Here is a 20,624-nt window from a genome sequence, read left to right as displayed (position 1 = left end):
GGTGTGTGTTAGCTGGTGCGTTAGCTGGTGTGTGTTAGCTGGTGTGCGTTAGCTGGTGTGCGTTAGCTAAACACAGAGCTTCTTCAGAATTTGATTTTGTTTCGCATCAAAGATGTCTTTTATCTTATTCCTGTAATCAATTAGCATAAAGGTGTGCTAGTTAATAAAGGCTCAGCAGTAGAGGCTAGCAGAATGTGTGTGTGTGTGTGTGTGTGTGTGTCATTACAGGGGTGTAAATAGCTGCCTTGTCACTTTGATGTCTGAGGTGTAATGTAAATAAATTAAGGTGTGAAAAAGGTGGCAGTTAAGTAGCAACATAACACACATCCTAAAACACACACACACACACACACACACACACACACACACACACACACACACACTTAATCTCACATATGTAGCTCAGACTCAACTCTGATAAATAAATATGGAGGAAGGGCCCATGGGTGATCACTGAATCTGTTTTCGGTTCTCATCATTTTCATTTGAATGATATGAAGTTAAAATAAATATAAACACATAAATGGTTGGTTTTAGCATTTATTTGAGTTATGTATTAAAATGATCTGCAATTTAGTGAATCAGTGTGAATTTATTTTTATTGATAGCGACTCAAAACACTTCTGTACGTCACTCTGGATAAGAGCTTCTGCTAAATGCTCAGGTCTAATGGAATTTATCATTTCATCACCGTATCACTCCATCAGTGTATCACTCCATCAGTATATCACTCAATCACCGTATCACTCCATCAGTATATCACTCCATCACCATATCACTCCATCAGTATATCACTCCATTACCGTATCACTCCATCAGTATATCACTCCATCAGTATATCACTCCATCAGTATATCACTCCATCACCGTATCACTCAATCAGTATATCACTCAATCAGTATATCACTCAATCAGTATATCACTCAATCAGTATATCACTCCATCACCGTATCACTCCATCACCGTATCACTCCATCAGTATATCACTCCATCAGTATATCACTCCATCAGTATATCACTCCATTACAGTATCACTCCATCAGTATATCACTCCATCAGTATATCACTCCATTACCGTATCACTCCATCTGTATATCACTCCATCTGTATATCACTCCATCTGTATATCACTCCACCAGTATATCACTCCACCAGTGTATCACTCCATCAGTGTATCACTCCATCAGTATATCACTCCATCACCGTATCACTCCATCAGTATATCACTCCATCAGTATATCACTCCATCAGTATATCACTCCATCAGTATATCACTCCATTACCGTATCACTCCATCAGTATATCACTCCATCAGTATATCACTCCATCAGTATATCACTCCATCAGTATATCTGTCCATCATCATATCACTCCATCACCCAGTCTGAACACTGCTGTTCAAAAGGTTTAAAAAAAAAAAAGTTAGTGAAATAAACAAATAAATAAAATGTTATCCTTGTTACTCGTCACTATTTGTAAAAAATAAAATAAATAAAAAAGATCAAATGAGTCAGAAACTAAACGTGTAAAACTGAACCGCCTGATAAAACCAAAAACTTCCGGTTTTATTCGGACCTTTTCCGACTGTTTTCAAGAGTTGCTGCTCCTGAGACACTTCAAATCCAATCCCTAGAGTGTGTGTGTGTGTGTGTGTGTGTGTTCCTCAGAGCTAAAACTGATTAAACACACAGAGGAAACGCAGATCCTACACAATAACCTGTTTACTAGTGTTCGAGACCCCGCTGTGCGCTGTTTACACACACACACACACACACACACACACACACACACACACACACACACACACACACAGTCAGAAGAAAACACACACAGTCAGAAGAAAGAAAACTTCAGTACTCACCATTGCACCAAACCGCGATTCCTGACCTCGTGCACACACACAGGCGCGCGCGTGCTTTAATACACGTGTGTGTGTGTGTGTGTGTGTGTTTTTTCTGCACTCTGCTCAAAACTTAAGTGTGTGTGTGTGTGTGTGTGTGTATTGTATCAGTGTATTAGTAAAAAACTCAATCGCGCGTGAACACACTAAGAGCCCGGCACTGCTGGATGTACTTTTGCGCATGCGCACTTTCCCGACCACCAAACTCTTGTCTAGTGTCTGAACACGTGCATTGTCGAGAGAACAAAACAGTGTGTGTGTGTGTGTGTGTGTGTGTGTGTGTGTGTGTGTGTGTGTGTGATTATTTACAGTTAATTAGTAACGGTATAGTTAATTCAACAGTTTTACAGTCGTATTTATTTGTTTGTTTATGAATGTATTTTTCTGTATATATGAAGACAGATGATGAAGAGGATTATGACGTAATGATCAGCAAATTCTGCAGGAACTGAAATCCAGCGTGTTACTTTAATAAACCAGATTCTGATTGAAATGTAAAATGTGTTAAAAAGCGAATAATTGCTTTTCAGAATGATGATGATGATGATGATGATGATGTACTACACGTGAACACATTCAGGTGCAGTGTGTTATAATGAATGGACTTGAAGAATGGACTTGACTTGGTGCCACCCAGATGAGTCTGCTCTTCAAGGATTCTTCTGCATACCATCTCCAGGACTTTTTTCACCACAATGCCCACTGGCTCACCCATTAGGAATAAAATTGTGTTGTGTGCCACCTCATGAAGATTCCGCACCTTCAAAGAGAAGATACCAACCCTGTGAGGATCCCGAGACATTTGTTGATGTACCAAATGTACCAACTCCAGTTGGATCCCACTTCATGAAGATTTTAGACATTGCACTTGGAGGATAAACAACCTCTTAATTAAAACTCAAAATAACCTTCTACTATGCTGCTTCTCCATTACTAAACATTTAAATGCTCAGGCATGGAGGAGTTGGTGTTGAATCTATAATGATCTCAGATATTCAGCTAATTTTTTTGTTTCTCAGAAGCTCCTGGTTCCACAACTCCAACTGACTGTAGCAGAGTGTAGAAAGGACATAACTGGTAATCACACACTCCAGTGCTCATGATATTTCTCACTGTCCAGTGTTTGAAATGTTTTATTGTTTTTCACCACAGTCACCTCAGACTTGATCATCACCGATAAATACACATAATTCACTTAGATTTCAATTTCAACATTGAGTAAAGTTGCTTTGAGACAAGACAAGTCCATTGTGAAACACGCTCTACAAGTAAACTTGAACTGAACTGAAGTGAATAAAATGATTAGGAACAAACTTCTAGACACTAAACTACATTCCAACTTTATAACCTCCTTATCTCTGTAAAGCTGCTCTGTTAAAAACGTTACACAAATAAATCTTATCTGAAAATTCTTTTCTGTTTATTATTTGTTACACTGAGACACTGCCACAGTGTGTGTGTGTGTGTGTGTGTGTGTGTATTAGACGTCAATACACATGGGTTTATAATGATGTACACGTTAAAAGAAGTCAAAGTTGTTGAAAACAGGACTGAAAAGACACAGTGTGTGTGTGTGTGTGTGTGTGTGTGTGTGTGTGTGTGTGTGTGTGTGTGTGTGTGTGTGTGTGTGTTTAGCGTGGCCTCATTTCCAGTTGAATAGATGATGAGCTGTCACATGAAGCCCTTGAAGAGTTGCTTTAATGTTCCTTCATTTGGGGGTTGGGGTAGGGGCGATAGGTGGGGGGGGTGTTATAGTGTGAGGGGGTGTATAAAAGCTGTTGTGCTGCAGGGCGAAGGCTCAGAGACTTCAGTGTGTGTGTGTGTGTGTATGTGTGTGTGTGTATGTGTATGATGACTCCAGCGGAAGTGTTGGTGCTGCTGCAGCTCAGTGCTGTAGGATTGGGGTCAGGGGTCAGCACTCAGAGGAACGACACTCACTACTTTCCCTCCTACATGATGCGTCTGTATCGCAGCTTCAGCACCAGTCAGACTCCTGCTTCACCGGCATCATCATCATCATCACCATCATCATCATCATCATCACTGCTTCATCACCTGCAACATCATCAGCTCTCAGATCAGGACAGAACTGTGAGAGCAGACACGGTGCGCAGTATCACTCCTCGGAGTAAGATCACATCCATCCATCTATCTATCTATCTATCTATCTATCTATCTATCTATCTATCTATCTATCTATCTATCTATCTATCTATCTATCTATCCATCCATCCATCCATCCATCCATCCATCCATCCATCCATCCATCCATCCATCCATCCATCCATCCATCCATCCATCGTGATTTTGCTTTTACATTTAGTTCCTAGATGAGTAGAGAGAAGTGTGTGTGTGTGTGTGTGTGTGTGTGTGTGTGTGTGTGTGTGTGTGTGTGTGTGTGTGTGTAAGAGTGGGTTGTCACAGAAATACAAAACACACTCCAGTCAAATACACATCAGGGGCAAATAAATAAAGTCTGAGTCAGGGATCAGAGATTTACCCTCCCTCTCTTTCTTTTTTTTCGTTCTCTCTAACCCTCTCTCTTTCTCTCTCTCCCTCCCTCTTTCTTTCCCTCCCTTCCTCTTTCTCTCCCTCCCTTTCTCTCTCTCTCTCTCTCTCTCTCTCTCTCTCTCTCTCTCTCTCTCTCTCTCTCTCTCGGTGTGATGTTGATTGCCTGTGTTTCCAGACTTCCCTCCTACAAATCACTTGTTAAACCCAAATCAACATGTCGCCTTTTTACACACCGAGCTGATTAGATTAAGCACCTGGGTGTGTGTGTGTGTGTGTGTGTGTGTGTGTGTGTGTGTGTGTGTGTGTGGGAGGGGGTGAGAAAGCTCGAGCATGTGTGTGTCTGTAGGCGTGTGTGTTTGTGAAGGAGGATATGCATAAGCCGAACAAGCACCTGGATGTGTGTGTGTGTGTGTGTGTGTGTGTGTAAGAGGCAGGAGATTATTTAATAGTGTTTAGAGTTTCTGCTATTAATCAAATCAGTATCGCTTTCTCTCTCTTTCACACACACACACACACACACACACACACACACACACACACACACACACACACACACACACACACACACCTCAGTGAATTATTGTATTAAATGAATTAGATATGAAACTATTTTGCAGTAATATAGTATTAAATGTGTTCATTAATAAGTGTTAAGTGTTAATAAATGTTTTTGTGCACATCGTGTGAATTTTATACAAGTTTTTGTTCTTGATGTGTTTTTTGTTTGTTTGAACAGGTTTAGTGTTTCGAGACAGAACCTGGATCACAATCTTTGACTTTTCCACTTTGCTGTCTGAGCGGCACGTCCAGGCGGTGGAGCTGAGGGTCCGCGTTCCCATGGCGACCGCTCGACCCAACGTGACGGTGGAGCTGCGCCACCATCAGGACCATCCGTGTCCCAAACACAGCCTGTGTGTGGAAGACCAGTCGCTGGGATTTCTCCCTAAATCCTCTCTGATCAGCTCATCCGGTCAGTGGCGAGTTTATAATGTCACGGCTCGGTTGCTGCGCTGGATGGACGAGGCCATGCCGCAGAGAAGGAGGAGGACAATGAGGATGAGGGTCAGAGGTCGTGGCCCGTCCGTGGTCAATTTGGTGAATGCAGGAATTAACCGAGCCCTTTTGGTGGTGTTCTCACGTGAGGGAGCAAAGGATGGAGATCAGGATAAGGCGAGTCTGCTGCGTACGGCCGAGCGCTCCAAGTTTCTCCTGAGCGCAGAGGGTCAAGTTCTGAGGAGGGTGAAGAGGCAGAAGAGCCGCCACAAGAATGTCAGAGAGAAAGAGAACGAGAAGAGGAACCTGTGCAGAAGAGTGGACATGCACGTCGACTTCAACCAGATCGGATGGGGCTCCTGGATCGTCTTCCCTAAAAAGTACAACGCCTACCGCTGTGAAGGGGCGTGTCCCAACCCACTCGGACAGGACTTCCACCCAACAAACCACGCCTACATGCAGGTCAGAATTAAACACCATGGAGCACTCTTTTACATATATATATATATATATGCTGTGCGTACGTGTATATATATATATATATATCTGATCTCTGTTCCCTATCATCCCTCAGAGCTTATTGAAATACTTCCAGCCAGGTCGAGTTCCCTCACCGTGCTGCGCTCCAATCCGCACCAGTGCCCTCAGCATGCTGTACTACGAGAACGGAGAGATGATCCTGCGCCATCATGAAGAGATGGTGGTGGAGGAGTGTGGCTGTCACTAAGGGGGCGAGGAATCACACTTCTACATCTCCGTTTGGAACTGATCCCAAAACATACTTAAACTTACCTATGTAGTACACTACATGTCCAGTAGGGTGCTGTTCAGCGTTTCTCCCTACACTAGTGCACTAGATAATAAGTGCAGAGCTTCGCTCACTACACAGGGTGTGTTACCTTTCAGTTCCCTACAGAGTGCACACTTTTAAATCAAAGACTTCAAGTATTTAAGCACTGCTCATGCATTTAACTCCTGTAAATATTTAAGCAGAGTCCTAATATTTATCTTCATATTATTTATAAATATTTGCTTATAAAACAAATGGATGATATTTTTTTTAAAATAAAGAATTAATTACAATATATATTTATATATGTATAAATATAATTTTCTTGTGGTTCTTTTATTATTATTATTATTATTATTATTATTATTATTATTATTATTATTGTTGTTATTATTATTTTATATTCAACATTTTGCATTTGTTTAATTTTTCACATGTTAGTTTGTTATTTATTTTTTTAATAATAGAAGGGATTTATCAGTTGAATGTTGTAATTTCAAGTTGAATCTTTTGAACTGTATGTGTGAGTGTGTGTGTTTGTGTGTGGGATAAATGTTTGAGTGAACTGATCTCACATCATCTACTCAACACTGAATGTACAGGGTTTTGGTTTAGCTGTAGCACTTACAGCGCTTGACTCGTTGCTATGGTGATAAAGGGATTCCTTGGAGCAGTGATTCAGTGGTGTGTCTGGTGAAGTAATGAAGGACAAGGTGATGCTCACTAACAACAGGACACATACAGCAGAGGAGTTCCTGCCCTGTCTGATCAGTCTCATCCCAAAGCCTGCGCACACACACACACACACACACACACACACACACACACACACACACGTCAACTACTTTTCTTCAGCTAAAACAGGAATTTTGAAGAATAAAGAGTGAAAAGTGTGTGTGTGTGTGCTGCTCTACATATTGAAAAAGGTTTGTATGATTTGGGACACTGTGTGCGTGTATGTATACGTATACTGTGTGTGCATGCGCCCTATATGGTGAAATGTGGTGTGTGTGTGCGTGTATGTATACGTATACTGTGTGTGCATGCGCCCTATATGGTGAAATGTGGTGTGTGACACTCGGGGTGTGTGTGTGTGTGTATCCCCTATTTAGTGAAACGGGGGGTGATCTGGGACGCAAACACAGTGGAATAGCTGTGTGTGTGCGCGCGCGCGTCCCAAATGATAACTAGCGCTGTTTCGGCTTAGGACGCACCCCTTTAGCCGTAAAGCAGGTTGCCGGTATTTTGCGACAGTGGAGACACGCCGCAGAGCTGTACGTTAGTTTGCTGTTTTTTGATTCTGATGAACAGATAGTCCGAGAAAAGTGATTGCATTTAACAGGATAAGAGGAGAACAGCACTTATACACGCATTATTGATCTTATTACTTGCGATTATAAACCTATTATTGGTTTAAAACAGTCGACGTAAACACGGGTGAGAGCCGTTGCATGAGAAATTGCAGTGTGTGTGTGTGTGTGTGTTCGTGTTCCTAAAACTCTGCTTTATACTGATTTATTCACACTCAGCTGTAATAAAGGGAAATACAGAGTTACCCAGCTGCACGCTTTGCACGTGTTCTATAGATAGCTCTGAGGTGTGGGTGTGGGTGTGTGCGCGCGCTCAGTAACACGAGTGTGTGAGTGACATTAACATGAGCTCACCCCTCATCTCCTCTGATCTGCAGGGGTGTTTCTCTGATTTCAGAACAACTGCCCTCAATGTAATACAGACTCTGAAGTGCTGATAGATAGATAGATAGATGGATAGATGGATGGATGGATGGATGGATGGATGGATGGATGGATAGATAGATAGATAGATGGATAGATGGATGGATGGATGGATGGATGGATGGATGGATAGATAGATGGATAGATGGATGGATGTCACACATTTGCCTTGCATGGAGTATCGATCCTGATTGGTGACTCGCTGCGTGTTTCACCAGTTACGTTTTTATCCTCATTAATAAAAAGGACTGATTTCACTAAATGTAGTAAAAAGTCAAATATTTGAGTTTGAAATGTGAAGTTACAGTAAAAACCTCCCTGAATGGAAAAACTTCAGTAAAGAACAGAAACGAAAAAAAGCTGCTTAAGAACAATAAAGAACTACATTTACTTCATTACTGTTCACTTCTGTATCAATCACACTGACTATTCGAATCCAAAATCACTTAGACACTCGGCCCCGCCCCCTATCCGAGTCCCCTTGCTGAACAGAAGGTGAAACAGGACTCTGTACACCAGTGATTGGTGAAACAGAGTTCAGGTTAACAGTGTTGAAAACTTCTGCAGATCGCTCCAGCTGGCACAGGATGGGGGAGGCGGTGGCCAACGTCGCTCGGAGAATCAACGCCACCATGGAGAACGGATTAGACACGTTAGGTAACATCTCTACTTCACTCAATGTCTTTTCCCCAAAAATTATAATCAGACATTCTGTTATATCTGATTATGTTAACATGATATTTTCTATAACACCACAGTCTTTTGTTCCTCTTTTACCACAGCAATTATTCAACAAATAAAATCACACATGTTCTTACATTGTGCACCCAAAAGTATTGGGACCCCTCCCCCCCCCCCCCCCCCAAAAAAAAAAAAAAAAAAAGCAATTTTTGCTTCTTTCCCACAACCTTGGAAACACAATCTTATCAGACGTCTTTGGATGCAGGAGCATGAAATTTTCCCCTCACTTGAATTACGAGCCCCAAACCTGTTCCAGCATGGCATTTGTGCACAAAGCCAGCTCCATGAAGATCTGCTTTCCATGGGTTGGAGAATCTCTTGCTAAAGAGCTCCAACCCTTTTGAATATAGTCATATAATATGACTTTACTAACACCCTTGTAGCTGAATGAATCTCCACTAAATCTATTGGAACATCTTCCCAGAAGAGTGGAGCTCATTATAACAGCAAGTGCAGAGTAAATTTGGAATAAGATGTAAGAAAAGAAGCACATTAAACGTATTTAACTTTAGCCCATATAGTGTGTTATAGCAGCTATAAACAGTCTCTTTATTCTCTTTTCAAAATAAAAGATGAAAAAATTGCACCATATAGAAGTGTAAATTCCTCTCCTCTGAAGATCACACAGTGTTTCCTCTGACACTGGAGACCTTCCTTACATCTTACATACACACATTTCTCCACACAACAAATTAAATTCTTTAATTCGTTTCTTTAGTGTGGTGTGCACTGTAGATGTCCCTGTAAACGAACCGTTACCATGGAAACGAAAAGCGTGTTGTATAAGCCGGCACTACTGTTATTGAAGAATGGTGCTGAGGTGTGAGGAATAAAACACATGGTAATATGCTAATATTGGAAAATATTTAACTTCTATAAACGCATCATTCAGTATTTTACTATAACACACACACACACACACACACACACACACACACACACACACACACACACACACACACACAGTGTATTAACTATAATATAACCATGTCTATGCATAATAAACACTGCAGTAATAAATCTTTGTGCGTGTGTGTGTGCGTGTGTGTGTTTAGACCTGTCGAACTGTAATCTAATCAGTTTTCCTGACGGCGTATTAAAGATGATCCGAAGCTATGCAGATCAAATCCACATCATCTCACTGGCCAACAACAAACTGAAAAGTTTGAGTGGGAAGTTTTTCACCATGTTCACCCAGTTAACAGGTAGGAGTTATACACCATTGTATCTGTACTATTTGATTTCTTACCTTCTCATCTGCTCAGTGCAAGATCTAAAAAAAGGCCAGGAGCTTCCAGTTAATCCATATGGGAGAAAATCCTATAATAACCAGATCAAGTGATGAAGTCCTGCATAAGAGTGTACAAAAAAACAGTAATGAATTACTTTTACTCCTATTCCAATTCACTGATCAGTCTTCTAGTCCATCTGTCAGTCACACCTCCTGTTCATCCCTCAGCTCTGTCTCTGTCCATCTCTCAGCTCTGTCTCTGTCCATCTCTCACTTAAACCTCCTGTCCATCTCTCAGCTCTGTCTCTGTCCATCTCTTAGCCACACCTCCTGTCCATCTCTCAGCTCTGTCCATCTCTCAGCCAAATCGCCTGTCCATCTCTCACTCGCACCCCCTGTCCATCTCTCAGCTCTGTCTCTGTCCATCTCTTAGCCACACCTCCTGTCTATCTCTCAGCTCTGTCTCTGTCCATCTCTCAGCCACACCTTCTATCCATCTTTTAGCCACATCTCCTGTCCATCTCCTATTCACACCTCCTGTCCATCTCTCAGCCACATCTCCTGTCCATCTCCCAGCCCCACCAGCGTATGATGTAGTATACGTTGGATATGCAGCTGGAGTGAGCGAATCTCTCGCCCCGTGAGATGCCCCACTCTCACTAGCACTCGACAGAGTAAAGTTGTTTCAGTGTGTATTTTATTTTGTTTAAAATTGTTTCAAACAACAATTTTACTGATAAAAGCATGTCTTCCAGCGTCAAGTATGTCTCCTGCTTATAGTGAAAAAAAGAAGAGGAAAGCCATCAGATTAGAGCCGAAAATGTAAATTATAAATCAGCATGAAGCAGAAAAGACTGTCACAGTCGTAGTACCATCTTCGACTTTCGATATTTGTAACTTAGGATGGGGTTGTCATAACGTATCTCCATTATAAGTAGAGGACGACCTGTATTTGTGTTGTAAATACACACACACTGTGAGTGGAAGTAACAGGACGCTGCATTGAGCAGCAGTACACACTAAAGGTATATTAATCACTGATATGATGTGTGTGTTTGTGTAGCTTTGGATTTACAAGGAAACACACTGACTAAACTCCCAGAAGCTGCTGGAGAAATGCAGCACCTTATCAGCATCAATCTCTCGAACAACAACCTCAACGCCTTTCCTGAGCAATTGACAAATGTCCCCACACTGCAGAACATCAACTTGTCAGGAAACCAAATCTCAGGTATTATGGAAGAGAAAAACACATTAAGCTGGGGAAAAAAATCAAGTGTCCCAATATTTTTGGGTTTGCATAATGCATGCTGTTTTCATATTTTTATGTGCTAATGTATGCTATGTGCTCATTTGGGTTTCTCTTTCAGATGTGTCTTGGGAGGGTGTGTGTGCCATGTCATCCCTGAACATGGTGGATCTGAGATCTAATCCTTTTACGTCATTGCCACAGACTTCCCCGAGCTTCACACTCCTCACATAGACACACAGACATCACCCATCTGCAGCTCATGCTGGAGTGGACCAGGAGCTCAGCAGAGCGGCTCTCAGTCCCTACTACTACAGTGAGAAAGTTACTGTAATAACACAGCTGGGGTGGTTACGGGGTGTATTATTAGGAGTGTTATTCAGGGTCAATTGGGGTAGACTCAGGGTGAATCTGAAGGTGCAACTACTGGATTTTGGAAATTTTCCCATGGTGAAATGTTGAAAGGGTCTTGTCTGCTGCTGCTGCTGCTTCTGCACTAAATAAACATTCAGATAAATATTTATCAAGACTTCAGTGCTTTCATTTCTCACTGATCTGATCAGACAAAGGTTATGAACCTGCATTCAGACTGGGAGAAGAAAGCTGAAACATATATATGTACACAACACTCACATCCTTTTCTTTACATATTCAAGGTTTTTTTGGAGATTACGGGTACAGAAAAGAACAGGGTCAACCAGAATACAATGCTCCTGGAGTAGAAAGGGACAAGCTTGATGACAAGCTTGAACCTACAACCTTCTGATTAGAATGCCAGAGCTGTAACCCTGAAGCCACTTTTACACAATTTTCTCTATACACAATAATTTGTCTTATTTTGTGTGAATTACAAAACATTTTGGTGAACTTTTTGATTTTCTATGAAAATGGACATCATCAAGTGACCTTTACATGATGGAGGATAATAGCTGTGTGTGGTATCATCATCCTGTTCTAAACCACAAAGCTTGAACAGAATATAAAATTAACCTCAGGAATCTCACATGCTGAAAATGTAGTGAAATAACGCTCCTTTAATCATGACAGCGTTTAGTGCAGTCAGTCTGGAGATGTGTGTAGACTATTAGAGAAGGAACATCAGATAGCACTGAAGTACACTGTGAACAGTGGAGCTCCATCATCACTTTATACACTCCATATTTCAGATCCACAGAGTTTCCCACATGGTTATCAAACTACACTGTGAATTCCCACAAGACAACTAATACACAACGTGTACAAAATGGCAGAAAGAATATTTTGATGTAAATGGGGTGAAATACTCAAAACACATTTGTTTGGAACAGAGAATATAAATTAATAGATTATTGTATAAACTTCCTGCAATATCCTGTATACCATCACAGCTGCTCCTCCTACAATGATGGTTTGTAGAGCATCAGACAAAAAAACAGAAAAATCTAAACTTGACAGCAGTGAATTCACTATAAATTCAAATAATTTAATAACCGTGAACAAATTTCTAAACAGGTGTGAATAAATGGTACACAGTGTTTGAGAAGAATTCTGCCTTCCCCTGGTGGTAAGGCAGCTTCACTCATATCAGGAAATATCAGAACCTAATAAAAGGTTTTGATATGTCCTTCTACAAGGTGAGTTTCTATAGTGACTGTATGATCTCCATAAAGCTGGAACTAACCTTTATAAGCAGCTCTACTACACTATACTCACCCACTTTTTCTTTTCTTACCACCACAGTTGTGGAGAACCTGCCCTGAAGTGCAGAATCCTTTCTGAAGTCTATGAGCCCTGGCTCCTGCCTGGATCCTACTTATCATGAGGTGGTTAGGTTACTGCTCAATTCTCATTGACTGACCTGATTTAAAAAAAATATATAAAAAAAGATTAAGTCACAGACAGAAGAAATTAGGCTCCTCCCATAGTCATCTTCAGCTCTACTGTAGGTGGTTTTGATGCCATAACTGGGTTACTCTGTTGATCAGGGGTGTCCAATCTTTTCTCAAAAAATTTAATATATAAAAATAAAATATAACAAATCAAATGAAAGCAATACACCTTTTTATTACATCGATTAAATCGAATTTATATTCATATCACCAGACTGAAATTGAACGGAACCGAGGTACGTACAGAACCGTGAATTTTGTGTACTGTTGCACCTCTAGTGAACAAACATTTTTGGGCAAAGATTGTTTTTGTGTAAACTTGTTTTCAAACAGGAAACACAACAAAGTACAGGAATTACGAGCGCTTCAAAATTAGGTGACCAAAAATGGTTAAGAACCTTGTAAATGAAGTGCTATGATCAGTTTTGGTCTTTGAACATGACAGGACTGAGCTTCACATCTCTGTATTAGGAGATTTTTGAGGCAGAAGCTTGGTGGAGAAATTGCACCTCGCTCTTGTGTGAAGCCGCTGGTGTTTTTTGCGATTGCTGTCCTGAGTAAAGCTCTTTTCACACAGTGAGCATTGGTAGGGCTTCTCTCCTGTGTGAATGCGCTGGTGTCTCTGCAGGCCACTCTGCTGAGTGAAAGTCTTTCCACACTGGAAGCAGTAATAAGGCTTTAGGCCGGTGTGGACCGCTTGGTGCTTTTGCAGACTGCTGTGGTATTTTAAAGCCTTGCCACACTGAAGACAGTGATAGGGCTTCTCTCCGCTGTGGATGCGTTGGTGTCGTCTGAGAGTTCTCTCCTTTTTAAAGCTCTTCCCACACTGTCTACAGAGGAACGGTTTCTCCCGGGTGTGTGTGTGTGGGTGTTGCTGGAGCGCTTTCAAGTGAGTAAAGCTCTTCCCGCACTCGGAGCAGCAGTAGGGCTTCTCCCCTGTGTGGATACGCAGGTGCTCTTTGAGGGAGCTCTGATGACTAAAAGTTCCTCCCGCAGTAGGAGCAGTGATACGGCTTCTCTCCAGTGTGAATGCGTTTGTGCTGCTGGAGAGAACCCTGATTAGAAAAGTTCTAAGCTTGTTTAAATAGATACACTAGTAGGACCCTTTATTTTGCTCTACGTTTCTTACATCAGATTTAATTCATGTTCTGACCTGGTTGCACTATATCTAAAGAAATATTTCATGCAAGGCTGGAGACACACAACTGTATCAGACATCTTTGGAGCATGACATTTTTTCTTCACTTGAACTAGGAGACCAAAACCTGTTCCAGCATGACAATGCCCCTGTACACAAAGCCAGCTCCATGAACATCTGCTTTACATGGGTTTGAGCAGGAGATTTCCTGCTATAGAGCACCCCAGACCTCCTCACCTTCTCACCCACATCAGTATCTGACTTTACTAACACACATGTAGCTGAATGAATCTCCACAAAATGTAGTAGAACATCTTCCCAGAAACATGGAGTTTATTATTACAGCAAATGCAGACAAAATATGGAATGGGATGTTCAAAAAGCACATACCAATCTTATGGTCAGCTGTCCACAAACTTGATCAAATAGCGTATTGAAAAATATGGTCCTTACTGGAGTCCACAGTTCTGCACAGGTGTGTACAGGTGGGCAATCTTTAGTCTTCACATCACTGCAAAAATAACAGCAAAACTGCTTTTATTCTTTAACAATACTTCAAACATACATTTCTTTATATATAACAATCTAATCTAAAATATCTAATGTACATTTGTGCACATTAATACATGAATAAAGGAGTTTAGAAAAGATAAAAAAAAAAAGCTGTTAAAGTAGAGAACATAAATCCTAGGAAAGTCCATAGATTTTATAATTAGTCACTCGCTCTACAGTATTGATCTTTTAAATACACGCACAGGAAAAAACCCTGAAACATGATATAAGACATTTATATTGAATATGTTAAATATATTTGTTGTATTTTGGAGGGTGGTGGTAGTGGGTGGTTAGAGATAGGGGTATATGATGTCTTGTAGATTAGACTCCTGCACGTGCGCATTTAAAGTGTGTTCTTTCACGTGATTCTTATATCATCACTTTATATATTACTTCTATCATTTCATATAATAATTCAATATCATATAAAAATGTAATGTGTCTCAAAAAATCAGCTATTAAAACACTATAAAATTTAAATTATATTTATAAATATAATATTGTAAAATACCTATTTGCTTGGTAACAGATAGAATGTCTTTTTATTCTAATTGACTGATTAAATGTAAGACTCAAAAAAAGATGCACACTTTCTGAAAAAATGGCTTTATAAAGGTAAAGAAATGCCCATAAAATGTCAAAATCACTGTAAATATATCTGAAAAGATTAATCTGTGACACTGCTGTGAACTGCCCATCACACAATAGGAAAGAAAGTACATTTACGGTCGTCCTTAAAGTTCCAGCACAATAACACACTCAGCAAAATATTATCTAATTATCATTAGTGATTTATATATATATAAATGTATTTATTTATTTTTTATTTTGGTCAATATCACACAACCCTAGTTAGAGATAATAAAAATATATATCCATAAGCAAACAAGGAGAAAACAGAGGTTTGGAATAACTTAGTATAATCAGGTAATGTATTTTTTCTAATAAATTAATCTCAAATAATATGTCTGTTTACTACTTAATTATTTAACACCAATTATGCACAAAGTTAGCAAGGAGATAATTAGATAAAACCAAATAAACTAGCGAACGCAGAATGAACTCTCAGTCCACTGACTAGTGTAAACCGATTCCTCTGTAATAACAGGTATACATTATATATATATATATATATATAAATACAACAACCGATTCCTTGATAATGCTCAGTGCAGTTAGCATCCTGCAATTTACCGCAGGATTTACCTCAGGATTTACCGCAGGATTTACCGCAGGGTTTACCGCAGGATTTACCTCAGGATTTACCGCATGATTTACCTCAGGATTTACCGCAGGATTTACCTCAGGGTTTACGCAGGATTTACCGCAGGATTTACCTCAGGATTTACCGCAGGATTTACCTCAGGATTTACCTCAGGATTTACCGCAGGATTTACCTCAGGGTTTACCTCAGGATTTACCTCAGGGTTTACCTCAGGGTTTACCTCAGGATTTACCGCAGGATTTACCTCAGGATTTACCTCAGGATTTACCGCAGGATTTACCTCAGGGTTTACCGCAGGATTTACCTCAGGGTTTACCGCAGGATTTACCTCAGGGTTTACCGCAGGATTTACCGCAGGGTTTACCTCAGGATTTACCTCAGGATTTACCGCAGGGTTTACCTCAGGATTTACCTCAGGATTTACCGCATGATTTACCTCAGGATTTACCGCAGGATTTACCTCAGGGTTTACCGCAGGATTTACCTCAGGATTTACCTCAGGGTTCACCTCAGGGTTTACCTCAGGATTTACCGCAGGATTTACCTCAGGATTTACCGCAGGATTTACCTCAGGATTTACCTCAGGGTTTACCGCAGGATTTACCTCAGGATTTACCTCAGGGTTTACCGCAGGGTTTACCTCAGGGTTTACCTCAGGATTTACCGCAGGATTTACCTCAGGATTTACCGCAGGATTTACCTCAGGATTTACCTCAGGGTTTACCGCAGGATTTACCTCAGGATTTACCTCAGGGTTTACCGCAGGGTTTACCTCAGGGTTTACCTCAGGATTTACCGCAGGGTTTACCTCAGGATTTACCGCAGGGTTTACCGCAGGATTTACCTCAGGGTTTGCCGCAGGGTTTACCTCAGGGTTTACCTCAGGATTTACCGCAGGGTTTACCTCAGGATTTACCTCAGGATTTACCGCAGGGTTTACCTCAGGATTTACCGCAGGGTTTACCTCAGGATTTACCTCAGGATTTACCGCAGGGTTTACCGCAGGATTTACCGCAGGATTTACCGCAGGGTTTACCTCAGGATTTACCTCAGGATTTACCGCAGGGTTTACCGCAGGATTTACCTCAGGGTTTACCGCAGGGTTTACCTCAGGGTTTACCTCAGGATTTACCGCAGGGTTTACCTCAGGATTTACCTCAGGGTTTACCTCAGGGTTTACGCAGGGTTTACCTCAGGATTTACCTCAGGGTTTACCTCAGGGTTTACCGCAGGATTTACCTCAGGATTTACCGCAGGATTTACCTCAGGATTTACCTCAGGGTTTACCGCAGGATTTACCTCAGGATTTACCTCAGGGTTTACCGCAGGGTTTACCTCAGGGTTTACCTCAGGATTTACCGCAGGGTTTACCTCAGGATTTACCTCAGGATTTACCGCAGGGTTTACCGCAGGATTTACCTCAGGGTTTGCCGCAGGGTTTACCTCAGGGTTTACCTCAGGATTTACCGCAGGGTTTACCTCAGGATTTACCTCAGGATTTACCGCAGGGTTTACCTCAGGATTTACCGCAGGGTTTACCGCAGGATTTACCTCAGGATTTACCGCAGGGTTTACCGCAGGATTTACCGCAGGATTTACCGCAGGGTTTACCTCAGGATTTACCTCAGGATTTACCGCAGGGTTTACCGCAGGATTTACCTCAGGGTTTACCGCAGGGTTTACCTCAGGGTTTACCTCAGGATTTACCGCAGGGTTTACCTCAGGATTTACCTTAGGATTTACCGCAGGGTTTACCGCAGGATTTACCGCAGGATTTACCGCAGGGTTTACCTCAGGATTTACCTCAGGATTTACCTCAGGGTTTACCGCAGGGTTTACCTCAGGATTTACCTCAGGGTTTACCTCAGGATTTACCTCAGGATTTACCGCAGGATTTACCTCAGGGTTTACCGCAGGGTTTACCTCAGGGTTTACCTCAGGATTTACCGCAGGGTTTACCGCAGGGTTTACCTCAGGGTTTACCTCAGGATTTACCGCAGGGTTTACCGCAGGATTTACCTCAGGATTTACCGCAGGGTTTACCTCAGGGTTTACCTCAGGGTTTACCGCAGGGTTTACCTCAGGATTTACCTCAGGATTTACCGCAGGGTTTACCTCAGGATTTACCGCAGGGTTTACCTCAGGATTTACCTCAGGATTTACCGCAGGATTTACCGCAGGATTTACCGCAGGGTTTACCTCAGGATTTACCTCAGGATTTACCGCAGGGTTTACCGCAGGATTTACCTCAGGGTTTACCGCAGGGTTTACCTCAGGGTTTACCTCAGGATTTACCGCAGGGTTTACCTCAGGATTTACCTCAGGATTTACCGCAGGGTTTACCGCAGGATTTACCGCAGGATTTACCGCAGGGTTTACCTCAGGATTTACCTCAGGATCTACCTCAGGATCTACCTCAGGGTTTACCGCAGGGTTTACCTCAGGATTTACCTCAGGGTTTACCGCAGGGTTTACCTCAGGGTTTACCTCAGGATTTACCGCAGGGTTTACCTCAGGGTTTACCGCAGGGTTTACCTCAGGGTTTACCTCAGGATTTACCGCAGGGTTTACCTCAGGGTTTACCTCAGGGTTTACCTCAGGATTTACCTCAGGATTTACCGCAGGGTTTACCGCAGGATTTACCGCAGGGTTTACCTCAGGGTTCACCTCAGGGTTTACCGCAGGGTTTACCTCAGGGTTCACCTCAGGATTTACCGCAGGGTTTACCTCAGGATTTACCGCAGGGTTTACCTCAGGGTTCACCTCAGGATTTACCGCAGGATTTACCGCAGGGTTTACCTCAGGATTTACCGCAGGGTTAACCGCAGGATTTACCGCAGGATTTACCGCAGGGTTTACCGCAGGGTTTACCTCAGGGTTTACCGCAGGATTTACCGCAGGGTTTACCTCAGGGTTTACCGCAGGATTTACCTCAGGGTTTACCGCAGGATTTACCGCAGGATTTACCGCAGGGTTTACCTCAGGATTTACCGCAGGATTTACCTCAGGATTTACCTCAGGGTTTACCTCAGGGTTTACCGCAGGGTTTACCGCAGGATTTACCGCAGGGTTTACCTCAGGGTTTACCGCAGGATTTACCGCAGGATTTACCGCAGGGTTTACCTCAGGGTTTACCGCAGGATTTACCGCAGGATTTACCGCAGGGTTTACCTCAGGATTTACCGCAGGGTTTACCTCAGGGTTTACCGCAGGATTTACCGCAGGATTTACCGCAGGGTTTACCTCAGGATTTACCGCAGGGTTTACCTCAGGATTTACCTCAGGATTTACCGCAGGGTTTACCGCAGGATTTACCTCAGGGTTTACCGCAGGGTTTACCTCAGGGTTTACCTCAGGATTTACCGCAGGGTTTACCTCAGGATTTACCTCAGGATTTACCGCAGGGTTTACCTCAGGATTTACCGCAGGGTTTACCTCAGGATTTACCGCAGGGTTTACCGCAGGATTTACCGCAGGATTTACCGCAGTGTTTACCTCAGGGTTTACCTCAGGATTTACCGCAGGGTTTACCGCAGGGTTTACCTCAGGGTTTACCGCAGGGTTTACCTCAGGGTTTACCTCAGGATTTACCGCAGGGTTTACCTCAGGATTTACCGCAGGGTTTACCGCAGGGTTTACCGCAGGATTTACCGCAGGATTTACCGCAGGGTTTACCTCAGGATTTACCTCAGGATCTACCTCAGGATCTACCTCAGGGTTTACCGCAGGGTTTACCTCAGGATTTACCGCAGGGTTTACCTCAGGATTTACCTCAGGATTTACCGCAGGGTTTACCGCAGGATTTACCTCAGGGTTTACCTCAGGGTTTACCTCAGGGTTTACCTCAGGATTTACCTCAGGATTTACCGCAGGGTTTACCTCAGGATTTACCGCAGGATTTACCGCAGGGTTTACCTCAGGATTTACCTCAGGATTTACCGCAGGATTTACCTCAGGATTTACCGCAGGGTTTACCTCAGGGTTTACCGCAGGATTTACCGCAGGATTTACCGCAGGGTTTACCTCAGGATTTACCGCAGGGTTTACCTCAGGATTTACCTCAGGATTTACCGCAGGGTTTACCGCAGGGTTTACCGCAGGATTTACCTCAGGGTTTACCGCAGGGTTTACCTCAGGGTTTACCTCAGGATTTACCGCAGGGTTTACCTCAGGATTTACCTCAGGATTTACCGCAGGGTTTACCTCAGGATTTACCGCAGGGTTTACCTCAGGATTTACCTCAGGATTTACCGCAGGGTTTACCTCAGGATTTACCGCAGGGTTTACCTCAGGATTTACCTCAGGATTTACCGCAGGGTTTACCGCAGGATTTACCTCAGGGTTTACCGCAGGGTTTACCTCAGGGTTTACCTCAGGATTTACCGCAGGGTTTACCTCAGGATTTACCTCAGGATTTACCGCAGGGTTTACCTCAGGATTTACCGCAGGGTTTACCTCAGGATTTACCTCAGGATTTACCGCAGGGTTTACCGCAGGACCTACATCCAGAAAGCTGCCGCTAAAACGTCGCTGCACACCCACTCCCTGCCGGAGATTATTCCACGCATGCGCTGTAAATTGTGTCGCACTGCGCATGCGTCAACCTTCCTACTCACACTATTCAGCCCTACTAGTAGAGACGGTAAATTTAACCGATTCCCGTCGGTGCAGTTAACGATATAATGCATCG

At 42.5% G+C, this 20,624-nt stretch overlaps 2 protein-coding genes and 2 long non-coding RNA genes across 6 annotated transcripts in view; 3 read left to right on the top strand and 1 right to left on the bottom strand.

Annotated features, from left to right (window-relative positions):
* LOC310735042 overlaps positions 1-20,624 on the top strand; it is a 115,717-nt gene that overhangs the window by 67,562 nt on the left and 27,531 nt on the right. The window lies entirely within an intron of this gene.
* ndr2 (nodal-related 2) lies at positions 1,867-6,399 on the top strand. The gene is made up of 3 exons (XM_083557610.1): positions 1,867-4,028; positions 5,148-5,866; positions 5,979-6,399. The coding sequence occupies exons 1-3, from the start codon at positions 3,743-3,745 to the stop codon at positions 6,129-6,131; spliced, it is 1,158 nt and encodes a 385-aa protein (XP_083413736.1). The 5' UTR covers positions 1,867-3,742; the 3' UTR covers positions 6,132-6,399.
* Positions 7,387-11,671, top strand: lrrc20 (leucine rich repeat containing 20). Of its 3 annotated transcripts, none has more exons than XM_083557597.1 (5): positions 7,387-7,468; positions 8,495-8,584; positions 9,724-9,873; positions 10,963-11,130; positions 11,270-11,671. In XM_083557597.1, exons 2-5 carry the CDS (start codon positions 8,515-8,517, stop codon positions 11,380-11,382), a joined length of 501 nt encoding a protein of 166 aa, XP_083413723.1. In that variant the 5' UTR covers positions 7,387-7,468; positions 8,495-8,514; the 3' UTR covers positions 11,383-11,671. The 3 variants fall into 3 exon arrangements, with proteins under 3 accessions (XP_083413723.1, XP_083413724.1, XP_083413725.1); XM_083557598.1 differs by having other exon boundaries at positions 7,426-7,631; XM_083557599.1 differs by lacking the exon at positions 7,387-7,468 and adding an exon at positions 8,287-8,422.
* On the bottom strand, positions 12,590-20,557 carry LOC310735039. The gene is made up of 3 exons (XR_014536195.1): positions 20,438-20,557; positions 14,545-14,665; positions 12,590-12,985 (listed from the first exon to the last, which is right to left on the bottom strand). It is a non-coding gene; the product is annotated as an uncharacterized lncRNA (long non-coding RNA).

This window comes from Silurus aristotelis, assembly GCF_946808225.1.
Source record: "Silurus aristotelis genome assembly, chromosome: 12".
NCBI classification, from domain to species: domain Eukaryota; kingdom Metazoa; phylum Chordata; class Actinopteri; order Siluriformes; family Siluridae; genus Silurus; species Silurus aristotelis.
The sequence above is the reverse complement of the archived record's forward strand: the minus strand, read 5'-3'. Positions and strand labels throughout refer to the sequence as shown.

What these genes read in the sequence shown, in the direction of transcription:
- lrrc20 (XM_083557597.1), top strand. Translation starts at nt 8,515, where the DNA reads ATGGGGGAGGCGGTGGCCAACGTCGCTCGGAGAATCAACGCCACCATG. An exon ending in CATGTTCACCCAGTTAACAG is followed by an intron (nt 9,874 to 10,962) that starts GTAGGAGTTATA and finishes GTGTTTGTGTAG; the next exon opens with CTTTGGATTTACAAGGAAAC. An exon ending in GTCAGGAAACCAAATCTCAG is followed by an intron (nt 11,131 to 11,269) that starts GTATTATGGAAG and finishes TTTCTCTTTCAG; the next exon opens with ATGTGTCTTGGGAGGGTGTG.
- ndr2 (XM_083557610.1), top strand. Translation starts at nt 3,743, where the DNA reads ATGTGTATGATGACTCCAGCGGAAGTGTTGGTGCTGCTGCAGCTCAGT. An exon ending in GCGCAGTATCACTCCTCGGA is followed by an intron (nt 4,029 to 5,147) that starts GTAAGATCACAT and finishes TTGTTTGAACAG; the next exon opens with GTTTAGTGTTTCGAGACAGA. An exon ending in CAAACCACGCCTACATGCAG is followed by an intron (nt 5,867 to 5,978) that starts GTCAGAATTAAA and finishes ATCATCCCTCAG; the next exon opens with AGCTTATTGAAATACTTCCA.